Here is a 14832-nt window from a genome sequence, read left to right as displayed (position 1 = left end):
TGTTTGCTGGCTGTGACACAGCAGGGATCAGACCCAAGGCTCCTGAGGCTCAGCTCGGGCTGCTGACTGGCTTGCCTCTCACGGAGGCTAATTCTGACCTTGATCCTTTCAGCTGACCTTCTCTGAGCCTTTTGTGCTCTGGCCTCTTGGGGTGCGCAGGGATCTTATATAAGACTAAGACTGTCCTTGCTGGTTTGTTTTCAGGGAGACAAAGGAAATCCTTGGCCTGGTGTTTTAGAAAGTGATCAATAGTCCTTTCATAGGTCATAATGAATGATATAGACCCATTGTAAGGACAATTTGGGATTATTTTCCTTAAATTAGTTATCTAACAGTTCTTCCCATTATGCCTCAACTTTTTAGTGGGTTATGGCCTAGTGAGTGCTTCATGTGGTTTGTCTCTTTTGCCTGTTATTCAAGAAAGACTTTCCCATTCTCAGCAGCCTGGGAGATCTTGTTCTAGATTCCCCTTCTCTACAAAAAAAGCTTCACACACCCTCAGTGTGGACCCCTGGGCTTGGCCAGTCTACTGTTTTCCATCTCCTTCCAGATCATTGTTCCTGGTTAGGCTAGAGGGAGAGAGCGCTGTGGACTTGGTACCAGAAGACCTGCCTTGGCATTCTAGGCTTTGTTCTTGTAGGGGGCAGAGGACCTGCCTGGCATTCAGACTCTGTTCTCAAAGGGATCATCTTTGAGTGACCTTTAATCTCATTGGACCTCAGTTTCTTCTCCTGGTTTAGTGGATGGATCATATGGTCTTTCTGGTCTCTTCCAGCTCAAATCTGTGACTCTACAAAGGATCTATTCCTGCCTAGTTTTTAATTCTATACCTTGGATTTTTCATTGCCAATGATGAAGCATGGCACCCAGTCCCTTGATCATTGTTAGGTAGCTTCCCCTTTCATGCCCACTCCCTTCCCCACCCTCTCTCACCAAGCCAATGCTTTGGAACTTGGTTGAAGATTTTTGAACTTTCAGAAATGATGGTCACTGTTTCTTCCCTTTACTGACCCCAGCTCAGAACTCTGGGAAAATTAGTAGATGATGAATATACAGGTGTTAATGAAGGACTTAACTCTGTGGTAGGCACTGTGCTAGGCACAGATAGTACAACTATAACAGTGAGGTTTTGCATCAGAGAACATTGCTTATAATGGGGAGAAGGAACGTCTAAGGAGATGGTCTTGGGCTATCCATGGTCTAGTGATTGAGAATGAAGTCAAGTCCTTTCCTTGATTTAGTTACTGTTGTTACCAGAACAACAGTGGGAGTAGGAGGTAAAGCCAGAGGCCAGTACAGGCAGCTAGAATCCTCGGCTAGCTGGGCCTCCCACTTGGTTTGATGGGCTCATCTAAGTTTTCACTCACCCACCAAATAAGATTTACTCTATTTACCCCAGTGAATCTCAGTGCATCTCCTCAATTTCTGTTGACTTTGAGGAAAGAGACAATGTCCGTCCAGCTCAATGTCCTCTTTGATTTGAAATTGGTAGTGAATAGCTCCAGTGGCCCAACTGTTTCAAATTCCTTTTCAGTGTTTCTAAACTTTCAGGTCTGCTTAGCCCCAACTTACCTTGCCAAAAAGTAATAATTCATTAGGGTCTGAACTTTCAAATCTGTAGTATTCTCCCTAAAATGTAATGTTCTCTGTTGAGGTTTTCTTGGGGTCTCTGGAGGTAGCCTTCGGTTCAGTTCAGTAATCACCACAAGGTGCAGCCAGGTGTTAAAGTCCAAATCCTTTATTGTCTCCTTCAAATTCTTATCTCCTTCACTTGGGTTCGGCTAGTTTTCTGGAGGCCTTCCGGAGTCTTCAGTGGAGAAGTGAAGGAGTGATATGGTGTGAGATGGGATGAATCTGTCTTGAGTCCGAGGGTTTGTGCTCCAGCCTTCAGCCTCTAGCCTTCTGTCTGCTTGTCTTCCTGGCTGAGGCTTCTAGTTTATAAGCTCCACACTGAGTACAAACCAATCATTACATCACTGGGAAACCATTATTTGTTGTAGGATTAAATCAGTGCTAAACTAGATTTAACCATTGTCTCCTCAATTCCACTTAGTGCCTTGTTTCAAGTTCTGGCCCATAACATCTTCTTATGGGATTAAATCAATCATAATGAACCGTGCTATAAATTAGATAACTATTGTCTCTATCAATTTCACTGACTTAGCACCTTGTAAGAATCCTTTTTTTCAAGTTCAGAGTTCTGGTCCATAACAAGATCTAAAGCATTCTGGGTGATCTTCAGTGGAAAATTGGTGCCCCTGATTCTACCTAAGTCAAGGTTCTGTCTCATATCTACCAGTTAAATCTGTATCCACTTAGGGAGTACATTTTCAGACCTGAAGGTAAACTAAATGACATTTCACTTTTTCCTGTCTACTCACCATTGTTCCTTGTGTCCCCTTTTAACATTCTTTTAGATCCACTGGCTTCTCGGAGGTGATTGTAGTCGTTGGAGGGTGTGAGCGAGTTGGGGGCTTTAATCTTCCCTACACTGAGTGCTATGACCCTGTTACTGGCGAATGGAAATCTTTGGCCAAGCTGCCGGAATTCACCAAGTCGGAATATGCAGTGTGTGCTCTGAGGAATGACATTCTTGTCTCAGGTAAAAATATTTGCCTCGTTAAAGATGGCAGCTCTACACTTGTGTTTCCACAACCTAGATAAACTAAACTCTGTTTTATAAAACATGAATTCGGAGAGATTATCTTGCTTTACAAAAGACATTGCTTTATAAAAAAGATTTGTTAGAGGATTCCTCTAAATACGCTTCTGAAATACATTTAGAATTTGGTTTAATCAATGAATCTTCTTTTCAGAATCATTATCAAGAGGCTTAAAGTGAAACTCATACCCTCTCTTTGGAGAGGCACCACATATGCTGTCAGAATGTTCAGTCAACAAGCAAACAGTAAAAGAAAGAGACCACTGGCAGTTGAGGGCGATCAGATAAGGCTTCCTGTAGGAGATGTTCGAGTCTCTTGCCAGGAGGGAAGGAGATCAATGTGTCATTTTGGCTGACTTGTTTTTTCCTCACATTTTGGGGAGCGGGGTTTATAAGGGATGGCTCTAAATGCAAGTGACGATAGAACTGTGTCAGGAAACAAAGATTTATGTAGAAAAATTTTACAGTAATGGAGAACACCCCTAAAGTCAAAAGTTTCCTGTTGCCTCTTGGCTTCTACAGTTGTTCCGAAAACTATAAAAACTACCTAAAGCTTCCTGAGTCTGTTACAGTCTTTACTTTTGTATTCTCTTTCATCCCTCTTAGTCACTAAAAACAAAGAGAATAATTTTGCTTAAAAACAGTAGAGATACTTTGGCAGTTTATTTACCATCTAACCAAAAATATATGACTTTTTAATATTTAACATACTTGATATCACAGTAGCTTAAAAGAACTCTAGTGAGGCAAAGTTCCAAGGGCATCTGTTCGTCTCTCTTATACTCATCGACTAAACCTTCTTGCCTCTGATGGTGGATATGGGAATGCTGGGAGACAAAACAGTGCACACACTGCTTCTGAGCACGTGAAATCCAGAGAAGTTGGGGCTCCTTTCAGGCTTAGGACATCTTTCGTTGGTTTTTAGGGGCAGTGATTTGGAAATGCAGCACTTTGTTCTGCTTCTTTCCAGCTTTAGTTTGCTGATATGTATTTTATATTTTAGAGGAGAGATAGATAGGAAATAGAATGCCATTTTGGAGTCAAGGAATTTCAGATTGAAGTTTTGTCTCCTATATTCTGGCTATGTGAGCCTGGGCTTGAGGCAATCCTTCAAGACCATTAGGAGCAGAAAAGCTGCTGACATTCACAAGTAGAGGATTTCCTTTCCGGGGAGTTCCTGTGGCATGAAATCACTGAGACATCTCTCAACTCCCAATCTACAGTTAGGATAATTTTTATTGTGTTGGGTTTATATCTCCTTAATGAAGTCATATCTATTTTAACAAAAAGTAGAATGTTAAATTATTCTAAAATTAGATATTAAGTAAAACCTGATTTTATATGGATTTTTTCTAGCAGAAAACAAGTTATATTTTACCTAAATTTAATCTATTTTTGCTCTAAATTATGACACGTCTCCTCTTTCTTATAGCAAAACATTAAATATATTTCAAGTTGTTTTGAACTATTGTTGATCATTAGATCTGATCTTTATCCACATCAAGAATTGAAAGAAAAAACATGCTTGGGAGAATTGGTTTTGAAGGCTTTTGATCTTTCTTTTATAATCTTTGCTTCTCTCCTTAAAGCTTTCTGCCATTTGAGAGAATGTTATCTTAGAATCTTATCAGTAAAAGGGATATGGTTAGATTTGAGTTCAGACACTAAATTTGTCACTGATCCCCAACATGACCTTGACCAAATAACCTCTGTGCCTTTGAGCTTCCTCATCTGTGAAATGTCCCTTCCAGCTCTCTGAGAGCTGCTTTTCCCCTCATGACATCGGCCTTAATAGTAACTTGTTAGACTTGAATCTGTACTTATTTCAGCCTTAGATTAAATGAGGCCATAAATTGCATGAATGTAATACCTCCTGTGAGAAATTAATCCTTTCTTTTGTGTATCCTGTAACAGTATCCTTCAAAATTCCAAAGGGTTCCCCCTTAGTTGTAGTTTTTTTCTGGGATTTGGTAAAGTAGTGTCAACTCCATCTCTTACTCAGTATTATTTCACATTTCAGCTGTTTCCCCTTTTAACCTAGATGATGATGACTGAAACTATTTGGTAGACATATCCATGTTAGGAAGTGCTTGCATAGTCATATTTTTGTTATGTTTTAATATAAAAACTATAATTAAATATGGCCTTCTAGTTGTAATCCTTGCATTTCTTTTTTTTTAATGAAAGCTTTTTATTTTCAAAATATATACGTGGATAATTTTCAACATTCACCCTTAGAAAATCTTGTGTTTTAAATTTTTTCCCTCCCTTCTCCCTACCCCCTCCCCTAGACATGAAGTAATCCAATATAGATTAAACATGTGCAGTTCTTCTATACGTAATTCCACAATTATCATGCTGCACAAGAAAAGTCAGCTCAAAAAGGAAAAAAAAAATGAGAAAGAAAACAAAATGCAAGCAAACACCAACAAAAAGGTGAAGATATTATGTTGTGATCCACACTCGGTTCCCACAGTTCTCTTTGGGGGTGCACAGGACCATTGGAACTGGTCTGAATCATCTCATTGTTGAAGAGAGCCCTGTCCATCAGAATTGATGATGCTTGCATTTCAGCCATGGCTAACCCTATTTCTGGCCCCTATACTGGAAGCTGAGTGATGAGATAGTTAGGGACTGATGGGCAGATATTCTGGTGTTAGATCAGAGCTAAAAAGAATTAATTTTATACAATTTTATATAATGTTATTACTTTATACGTAGAGAATTGAAACAGGGAAGCTCAGGATGGTGAACAGAGCTTTTCTTGGCTTAAGCCAAAGGATCTTGGTTCAGTTCCCAACGTGGGTGACTCCACCAGCTTTCTTCCAGACCTTAGACCTCAGTTCCCTCATCTCTGAAATGAGGGGTTTGGACTGGATTGCTCCTGAGGTCCCTTGCAGCCTTCTAGCTATGATTTCTGTCAAAAATGGCAGTTGGTTGTTTTATGTTTGTGTCTTTTTTAAAGGCGGAAGAATCAATAGCCGTGATGTTTGGATTTATAACTCACAGCTTAACATCTGGATCAGAGTTGCCTCTCTTAATAAGGGCAGATGGCGTCACAAAATGGCTGTCCTCCTTGGTAAGGTAAGAGCACTTTGTTTGAATTTTTGCCGTGTGGCAAAATGATCCCAGCTGATTTCTCAGTAATGGTTCTGTTGCTTGTGATTCAAGAAAGAGTTGGAGCAGACCCAGCAAAGGGCACCCAGCCGGTACTGATGTACGTGGTAGGTCAGAGATCAGGATGGGAAGCCTTTGTGGAGTTCTGGGCATGGAGATGAATTCATTCAGCTGGAGTGCTGCAGCCCCCCTCCCCCCAAGAACTCGAGTCTTAGCTTGAAAATGGCCCCAGAATCAGAGTGCCTACAAAGCCTTTAGGTCTGGGCCCAGCCTGTTTTACTGAGCAAGAGCCCAAGATCTCAGCTATAGTGACAACAGCCTCAAGGAGAATGGAACAGTAGATGGTAAACTGAGGCCATGCATGGCCTAGGAGATGGGGATGATTCTGTTCATTACAGGAAGCTCTCCACATTTGGAAGCCAACTTATGTCCTGCGGAGAAGGGGTGCACTGGCTGCACCCATGAGAGAGGTTCTTTTATTCTTGCATGGTAACTAGATTTTCTACAGAAACACTTGTTTCAGGTGTTACCACATTTTCTTTCACAAGATTCCTGGGAACCAATTATTGCCAGAGGGGAAACTTTGGCTCAAGAGAACATTATGTAGGGACAGACACCAGTCGAAACTCTCGGACTCCCTTTCAGTTTCGTGAATTGAAAAGTAGTGGAAAGAAACCCACCAGTCAGTCTACCTGCATTTCTCTGGTTTTGGAATTGTGATCCAGAAGATTCTGTGCATAACAGAGAAGAGGGCCTATCTCCTTTGGTCTTTGTGGCTGTGATTGCAGGACTGTGATTGCCAGTTTTCAAGGTGCTGAAGAAGCTTTAGTTTTGTGCAAATTTTCCTGATCAGGTCACTCAGAGCAGATTTTAAGACTTTGTGCTAGCCTGAGGTTTCCCAAAATATAAATCTTTATGTCCTACAAGGCAAGTGAGTTTTACTTGGTCAGGCCAGCTTGGTGCAGTCACAAGATGGAAGTACAAGTTGGATACATGTGCTGAAATTTTCATCTTTCTTAACATTGGTGGTCACTTTGTGGGGAACCAAAACATATTTTAAGAAAAATCATGATGCAACATTTAAATTGGGATGAATTGAGTAGAGAGAGAGGGAGAAGTGCCCAAAGAAATGCATCTGCAGAGAGAAAGGGAGCTCTGGTAATCTTCTATAGTAGTGCAGGATATTTGCCTATGAATGTTATGTATAACAAGATTCATACCTCTTATTAGTCAAATCACATCCCCCTTTTCCCAACCAAAATATCATTTAAATTCACTCTCAACATGTGGTAAATACTTAGTCTGTGCCACACAACATGATAGATGGTTCAGGAGATAGGAAGATATAAAGTATAAACTACAGTTCTTGCCCCCAAAGAGCTTAGAGTATACTTGGGGACCCAACATTTACACAAATAAGTATATATAAGTATGTTTCAGAAGGTAGAGAATATTAATAGCCATTTGGGAAATCAGAGAAGACTTCTGGGATAAAATGGTATCTGAGCTGAGCCCTGTAGGGAACGAAGAAGAGTCCTTATTGAGTGAAGAGATGAGGAAGAAGAAAATTGCAAGGAAAGCGGCAAATGGAGATAGATTTGGAAGTACTAAACATTTAGTTGAATATAAAATGGATGAAGGAGGAGGTTAATGTGAAATAAGGATGAAAGGGGCCAGATTGTGAAAGCCTGAAATGCCATGCTATTGGGGGTGAGGGCAGTTAATTTATCTCAGTGCTAGATCAGTGGTCCTCAAACTTTTAAAATAGGGGCCTCAGACTGTGGGAGGGCCAGACTATTGTAAAAACAAAAGCTCCCACTCTGTCTCCGCCCCTCAGCCCATTTGCCATAACCTGACGGACCGCATAAATGTTCTCCAGGGGCCGTATCTGGCTTGCGGGCCGAAGTTTGAGAACCCCTCTGCTAGATTTTTAAATCAAGAATTTAGTAAGTCTTTTCTCTGTGCTAGGTCTTACACATGGTTCAGAAGATACCAAAAAATGTTATTTGATAGCAGACATGGAGGTGATATGAAAACAAAAATTATTGATAAAACATCTTAAAATAACATGAAGTGACTTTTAATTTAACTATTTAAGCTAAACTTACTGTAACCATTCACCCTTCATCATTAAGAGTTTTTCAAGGGGAAAAAAATAGCTTCATTATATGTAATTAATCAGAGTAGAGGCTTTTGCCCAAACTTAAGATCAGACTGAGGTAAATCGTGTCTGTATGCTGTAAACGTAGGTCTATGTTGTTGGAGGTTATGATGGCCAGAACAGACTCAGCAGCGTGGAGTGTTATGATTCCTTCTCCAATCGTTGGACTGAAGTAGCTCCCCTCAAGGAAGCAGTGAGCTCTCCAGCCGTGGCCAGCTGTGTGGGCAAGCTATTTGTGATTGGTGGTGGGCCTGATGATAACACTTGCTCAGACAAGGTAAGGAGCCTCCATGGTCTTCTCAATTCCAGCTTCTGCATCAGCTAGATCACTGGATCTAGTAGGTAGAGAACCACATCATTCAAAGTGCTTGTCCACTAAATTCTGAACAGGAAAGGTTTTTAGCATTGTCTAGCACCCTATGGGTAGACTTCCTCCTTTCTAAGTTGTATCACTAATTAGCCATAGCTTAGATGGCTCCCGGGCTTCTTCTCTTTCTTGCTGGGGGCCTTTTATCCATGTCTCTTGCTTAAATTCTCCACAGAAGAGTCACCAATTAAATAGTGAGTGACATGTGTTGTCTCTTCCATCTCCAGCAGCTTGCCAGTCAAAATTTTTGGAGTGGGGTTATGCAAAAATCTTTTTAAAAAAATGTTGTCGGAGTTTTTCTGTAGAGCTCACAAAATCCAAAATATATCTTCAAGCAACAGGTTGGCTGTTTAACGTAGTCTGCAGACAAGGGAGCAAATAGCCTGCAGAGTAAGTACTCTAAGGAATTTTAGAAGGGGGAGGACAGAGCAAAAGAAACTTGGAGGAGAAACTGGACACCTTGGAAAACTGTGCTTCTCCTGGCAGAAGGGATCTTTCAGCAAGCAGGTTGAGCAAGACCTAAATGATATTCATGTCATTTGTTGGGGAGGAGAATTGTTAGTCGAGTACAATGTAACTAGAGTACAGTCATCTAGACAGCGCAATGGCTGGACCCAGACAACTGCTGCCTACCTTTAATACTCTTTAGAGAGCAGCATTGCTCTGAATAGTTGCAGATTTAAGAGTCAAGTGTCTTGTAGTTGCTTAAGGAAACTGCTTTTAAAAGATTGTCAGATTTTAATTTGGTGAAAAAAACCGTACATTACAAAATACCTGACAAGACTTTTTCTTAGTCTTCTTGTGCGTGCGTAAACACACACAAGCACACCATTTCTCTTTACAAAGAAAAGAAAAAGGAGTAAATGTGCAATAGTGAATTGATTATGTACAACTCTGGCAGCATTTCTAATTGAGGACTATCAATATTATCCTGAGAGACTGTATATAGAGATACCCCAAAATATTTGTATACAACAAATATTACATTATTTAGATGTCTTAAACTGTCTGACTCTGAAATGTTTTTTGGTTAGAGAAGTAAGAATTCATCTCTGTGTGTGGTGTGTGTGTTTGTTTTAATCCAGGATTTGGGAACCTAATTAAATGTTTTTCTGTACCTTACCAGGTTCAGTCTTATGATCCTGAAACCAACTCTTGGTTACTTCGTGCCACAATCCCCATTGCCAAGAGATGCATAACAGCTGTGTCCTTAAATAACCTGATCTATGTTGCTGGCGGGCTCACCAAGACCATCTATTGTTATGATCCAGTTGAAGATTATTGGATGCATGTGCAGAATACATTCAGTCGTCAGGTAAAATCTTAAAAGCAGTGATTGTTAGGACAGTGTCAACCCCCATTGACTGCGTGCTGCAGAGCAGACCTTCCTACAAGCAGGTCTATAGGAACTTCCTTCAGGAGGCTTCTCTGATTTAAGAACTGTGTGTGCTTCCTTTTCCTCTCTACAAGTGTTGTGATGAACCCCTCAAACTCTGCCCTCTGTCCTGCTGCTGTTCTGGGGCCCTTGCCCTCCCATGGATTATGTGTCTGCTTGGGTGGCAGCCAGAGCCATGTTTTTAAATGCATAAAAACAAATGCACAGGGGGACTAAGAGAAACCATTTACCTGTTAAGGATCTTCCTCAGATTGAGGATATCTGCTCCATCAATTCTCACCTTTTTTTCTTTCAATTAAAGGATCTTCCCTTTTAATTTGTTTCCTTTCTTCTCATCACAAATATACTCATTTCCTGTCTTTTAAAACAAAATCAGCAACAACAAAAACCCTTGCTATCCATCTTGCTGCTTCCTCAAGCTGCCATTGTGCTCTCAATGCCAGGTTCCTTCCATGATGCCTCCAGTTTCTAACTGTCCCCTTCTTGAAACTCTTTCTCTCCCAAACCTCTGACGTACTGGTGATGTCCTACTGTGCTTCTTTCCTCTCTGACTTTTCCCTATCTGCTTTGCTGACTCCTCTTCCTTGTCTTTTTTTCCCTGAATGTTCATGTTCTTCCAAATTTTTAATTCAGACTTGTTTCTCCTTTTGATTCTTCTTCGAGGTGACTGTGAAAAAGACATGGGTACCGTAGTTAGTACCGTAGTTGGTTGCACCAATGCTGTTAAGTACTTAGGGTCCCCTGTGTCCTAATCGGGAATCCCTGTCATTCTCGGACCATTTTTGAAGCATATTGGAGGGAAGAAAGGAGATGAGAATGGGATAAGGTCCCAAACCCTGTGAGGAATAGCTGAATGAATCAGCAATGATACCCCTGAAGAAAAGAAATTTGAGGGAGCATAATAGCATAAATGGCTCTATTATAACTTTATCGGAATTCCACAAAGCTCCAAGTTAAGAAAACCATGCAATAAAAAACACAGAAATTATGAGAGAGATGATGCTGAAAAACTGCATCAATGACCTATTTAAAAGGGAAAAAAAAAGGTAGGAACTTAAATAAAAAAACTAGTCACATAGTTGTGCTTGTTAAATGGTTGAAGAAACACATACATGCTACAATAGACAATGGTTCCTCCTTGGCTTTGGGCAGTTGCCTGACTTGACCTGGGGCTGAACAGAGCAACTCTGGACAAGAGGTCGTGGCAGAGGGACAGTTAGTTCTGCACCAGAAGTTGTACCAAAAAATTATGTCCCTTTGCAGTGATAAAGACTGAAGGTTTTAGGTTTGGCCCAGAAAGCAACATATGCCCAAGCAGGGCCTCTGGTCTGGCTTTCTCTGTGTTAAACATCATAGCCATTCCCACGAAATGCATGTGTGTAACTGGGTATGCTTGTCTCTTGTGTGTACATGTATACATGCACATGTGTGATTGTATATGTACCTGTGTTTACATGTATGTGTGAACATGGTGTAAGCATGTGTGCCTGCATGTATACAATACATACTAGATTTAATTGCTTGTCACTTAATCACTTAAGTGGTACAGGTTTTAGAATATGGAGCTCCAGGAAGATTTGATTGCAGAACCAGCTTTAGATACTGCCTAGTAGGGCAAGTTACTTAACCACTGTCTGCCTCAGTTTCTCTAAAACCCACTATGGTGATGGCCAAGAGCATAGAGGATGAATGACATTTAGGGGGAAGGTCTTCTCTTCATGCTTTCCACACTTTTCCTCCTTTCTCAGAACATTTCTTTTTTGGTTATTTACTTGCTATAAAGTCATATCCTTGTTCACATGTACAATTTTTGTAGCCTGGAAGTCACAGGAAGGCAAAGCTCCTCTCCATGATCTAACTGGCATTTACTGTCTATAAATTAAGCATTTTCTTCATATCATGAAATTGGCCTTATAGACAAAGATATAGATCTTAGTATCAGATAGTCTAGTTCATTTGAAAGACATATTTTCCTTTTTAGTATTTTAAATAGTTAACCTCTTTCGAGTAAGAAAATGATAGTCTTGAATTTGTACAGATAAAGTAATAATTTGTCCTATGTTACATAATAATTAAATAGTCTTGCTCAGGAATAGAAAACTGGTCTGCTAGTGAGCGTGTCTCTCCAGTGAATGCTATAATATAGTTCCCCTTTCTTTTATACATCCAGAAGCTGTATTGTTTAAATTGCAGCATATTCTTTGAGACTAAATATTGAAAATTAACTCCTAAATTTTGTTTGGGACAGAAACAAATTATATGTTGCATATTCATATAGACACATATATAATAATTATTGCAAATATTAGAGAATTGCCGTAGATTTTAATTACACAGTTTTTGATGAAGCTGAGGGTAGAGGCCAGAGTACAAAATGCTTAGGCCTAGAGTCAGAAAGCCTTGAGTTCCAATCCATTCTCATTCCCTTAGTAGTTGTATGACCCTGGGTAGTCACTTCTTTTTCCCTCGGTTTCCTCAGTGGTAAAATGGGGGTCAAGTGTGAGAGTAATAATTATAGCGTGTTTGACAAACCTTAAGTTGCTAAATAAGTGCCAGCTATTGTTACTTATCATTATTATTACAATTTCTGCTTTCAGTTGCAACTACTTGAATAATTATTCACTTTTCCCCACATATTTGATTAAACAGGAAAACTGTGGCATGTCTGTGTGTAACGGCAAAATCTATATCCTGGGCGGAAGAAGAGAAAATGGAGAAGCGACAGACACAATTCTCTGTTACGATCCTGCCACTAGTATCATCACCGGAGTAGCAGCCATGCCGCGGCCAGTGTCCTATCATGGCTGCGTGACTATTCACAGATACAACGAGAAGTACTTTAAATTGTAAAGCCAGGAAACCCCGGAGAAGCCGCCACTGCCGCCTCCACCACAAATGGGAATGTTTCCAGAAGCTCCAAACAGACATTCAATGTTTCCAGTTTGGGGTTTTTATATGCAAACAAGAGTTCCCGTGCCTCCCTCACCTGGGCCCAGTGCCCGTTTCCAAATTGTAAATAGTATAAACTGTCCAAAGCCTTACTAGTTGTTAGCACTCTTTTTCTGGCTTGTGATAGCGATCTGATAGTGTGTTCCCTCTCTTATCCCAAGGAAGAACTTCAGGGGAGGTAACCTCTACAGGTATTGCTGGGGCTGAGGCTCCTTATTGCCTGCCTTCCTACATGGCGCTGCACCATCTGTGAATAGTCTCTTCATTCTAACTCTGTTCTCCGTAGACTGTATGTGCCTAATTGCGACATTCGTTCTAGAGGAAAGCTAGCTATGGCTTCCTTGTTCAGCTTGGCTACGTTGGCTCATTCAGTGCTTTGAAAAAAGTTTTACATCACAAGAAAGGTTTAAAGTAGAAAGTTTTATTCGTGAAATTTTTTTCTCTTTTGGATGAAAACTTGGTAATTCATTCAGTTTGAATAATGCCTGAGATGAACCACCATGGCGATCGTGATCAAATACTGTTCTTTTTTGAAAACAATAATTTGGGGAGACTCAGTTATCCCCAAAGGCCAGAAAACACAGGCCAATTCATTTTGGAACATATGAAAACCTCTAAAGGAAAATAGCATGGTACCTCTCATCAAGGAGAGGTGTAGCAAGTGGTTCTTGGACTGACTAACCATCTCTAGCCCTGGGAGAGACCCTGGAGGGGCCAGAGTAGCTGTTCATTTCTCTGAAGCGAGCCTACATGGTCAAGAATTGCTTTCATCTCACAAGTGGGTGCCTTCATTTGCTGAGGATTCAGCTTCTGAATGGGGAAATCTAGGGATCTCAGGGGGATCTTCATTAACTACAAAGAATTGCCACTCCCACTGAGGGGAAAGCTCCTTTTTAGAGTTCAAATTCAGGGACCATCCATGGTAGTGGGTCATGTTTTCATACTTAGCTTAAAAAAAAAAAAAGAAAAATGATGAAGACAACCTTTCACGTTGATTTAAAGGTCAGTACCATCTTTATGTATCTTTTCTACCCACCATTGGTCAGAAGTGTCAGCTTCCTGACAAACCGGATCTCCTCCTCCAGTACTGCTTCGTTAATCTCCCACTAGCTTTCACTGAAGGAAAGATGATAATATTGCATTTCTGAGGCACATCTAAGGATCCCTGTTGCAAGTGATTCTTTTTTCATTTCTGTCTCAATGTAACTTAGCTTCTCAAACTTGAAATGATAGGGAGCTATGTTGCATCTGTGGTGATACCCATAGCGTTATTATCAGAAAGCAAAAAGCAGGGCTGTTGCACTTATTTTAGGAGGGTGCAACATTTGTTTTTCACATCCTGCGCTTTCATACTTAGCTAGAACCTGAATTCTGTGCATCTTCTTGTTATACAAAGGAAAACCCTACAAATATGTTAGAGGAAAGACCACCCAAACCAAAAAAAAAAACGTTCCCTGGAAGTCTGTAGGATGCTTCTCAGATCACAAGATGCCTTGAAAAAGGTATTCTGGAATGTTGGAAAAATTAAATGTGGAATAGTCTCTTAGCCTGAGTTAAAACAGGAAACATTTAAGCTGAAATTAGGGGATATATATACCCTCATATTCTAGCAAAGAACTTCTGCTTGTACTAAACTGCTGTATAATTTCTTGTGTATATAATATCAAAGGTAGCGATACAGGGATTTATTTGCATTTTTTATCTGTATTTGTAAATTGGTGCCCATTTGTAAATAAAGGCACTTGATACAGAAATGGTTTTCTCTGGATAAATGACTTTTGTGGTCTAGCTTCTTTGTCTTTTGTGTATGACCTGTTTACTTGGATTTTGTTACTATTATGCAGTCATCTTGAAGTTTATGCGCCGACTCTAGTAATAAACATGACACGACATTGTAAGGAACAAGATCTGCATCTTAATGGTAGAGAGAGGTTCAAGCTCCTACCGATGTGTGATTTCTTTCTCCTCGATCAATGCCTGAAACTATATAATGTACAAGTCATTTTCCATACTAGCAACTCAAAGACCATCAAAAATTTGTATTTTTTATCCCAGTGAATTTAGATGAAGTTATTTTTGAGCTAAGGTGACCCAACTTAGTCTTTGAAGTGTCCTAGTATTATGTGTCATCCTCAATTAGTGAATTGCTGCCTATTGGTAGAGACATTCAAAGTACTACT

At 40.2% G+C, this 14832-nt stretch overlaps 1 protein-coding gene across 8 annotated transcripts in view; it reads left to right on the top strand.

The window, feature by feature from the left end:
* KLHL24 (kelch like family member 24) overlaps positions 1 to 13622 on the top strand; it is a 35310-nt gene extending 21688 nt beyond the window's left edge. For all 8 annotated transcript variants that reach the window (XM_074264196.1, XM_074264194.1, XM_074264192.1 and 5 more), the window contains 5 exons: positions 2418 to 2602; positions 5628 to 5746; positions 8029 to 8217; positions 9434 to 9622; positions 12353 to 13622. In XM_074264196.1, coding sequence (XP_074120297.1) covers positions 2418 to 2602; positions 5628 to 5746; positions 8029 to 8217; positions 9434 to 9622; positions 12353 to 12553 — 883 coding nt within the window. In that variant the 3' untranslated portion in view covers positions 12554 to 13622. The remainder of the gene's footprint in view (positions 1 to 2417; positions 2603 to 5627; positions 5747 to 8028; positions 8218 to 9433; positions 9623 to 12352) is intronic.
* The last annotated feature ends 1210 nt before the right edge of the window (positions 13623 to 14832 follow it).

This window comes from Sminthopsis crassicaudata, chromosome 4 (genome assembly GCF_048593235.1).
Source record: "Sminthopsis crassicaudata isolate SCR6 chromosome 4, ASM4859323v1, whole genome shotgun sequence".
Classification (NCBI taxonomy): domain Eukaryota; kingdom Metazoa; phylum Chordata; class Mammalia; order Dasyuromorphia; family Dasyuridae; genus Sminthopsis; species Sminthopsis crassicaudata.
The sequence above is the reverse complement of the archived record's forward strand: the minus strand, read 5'-3'. Positions and strand labels throughout refer to the sequence as shown.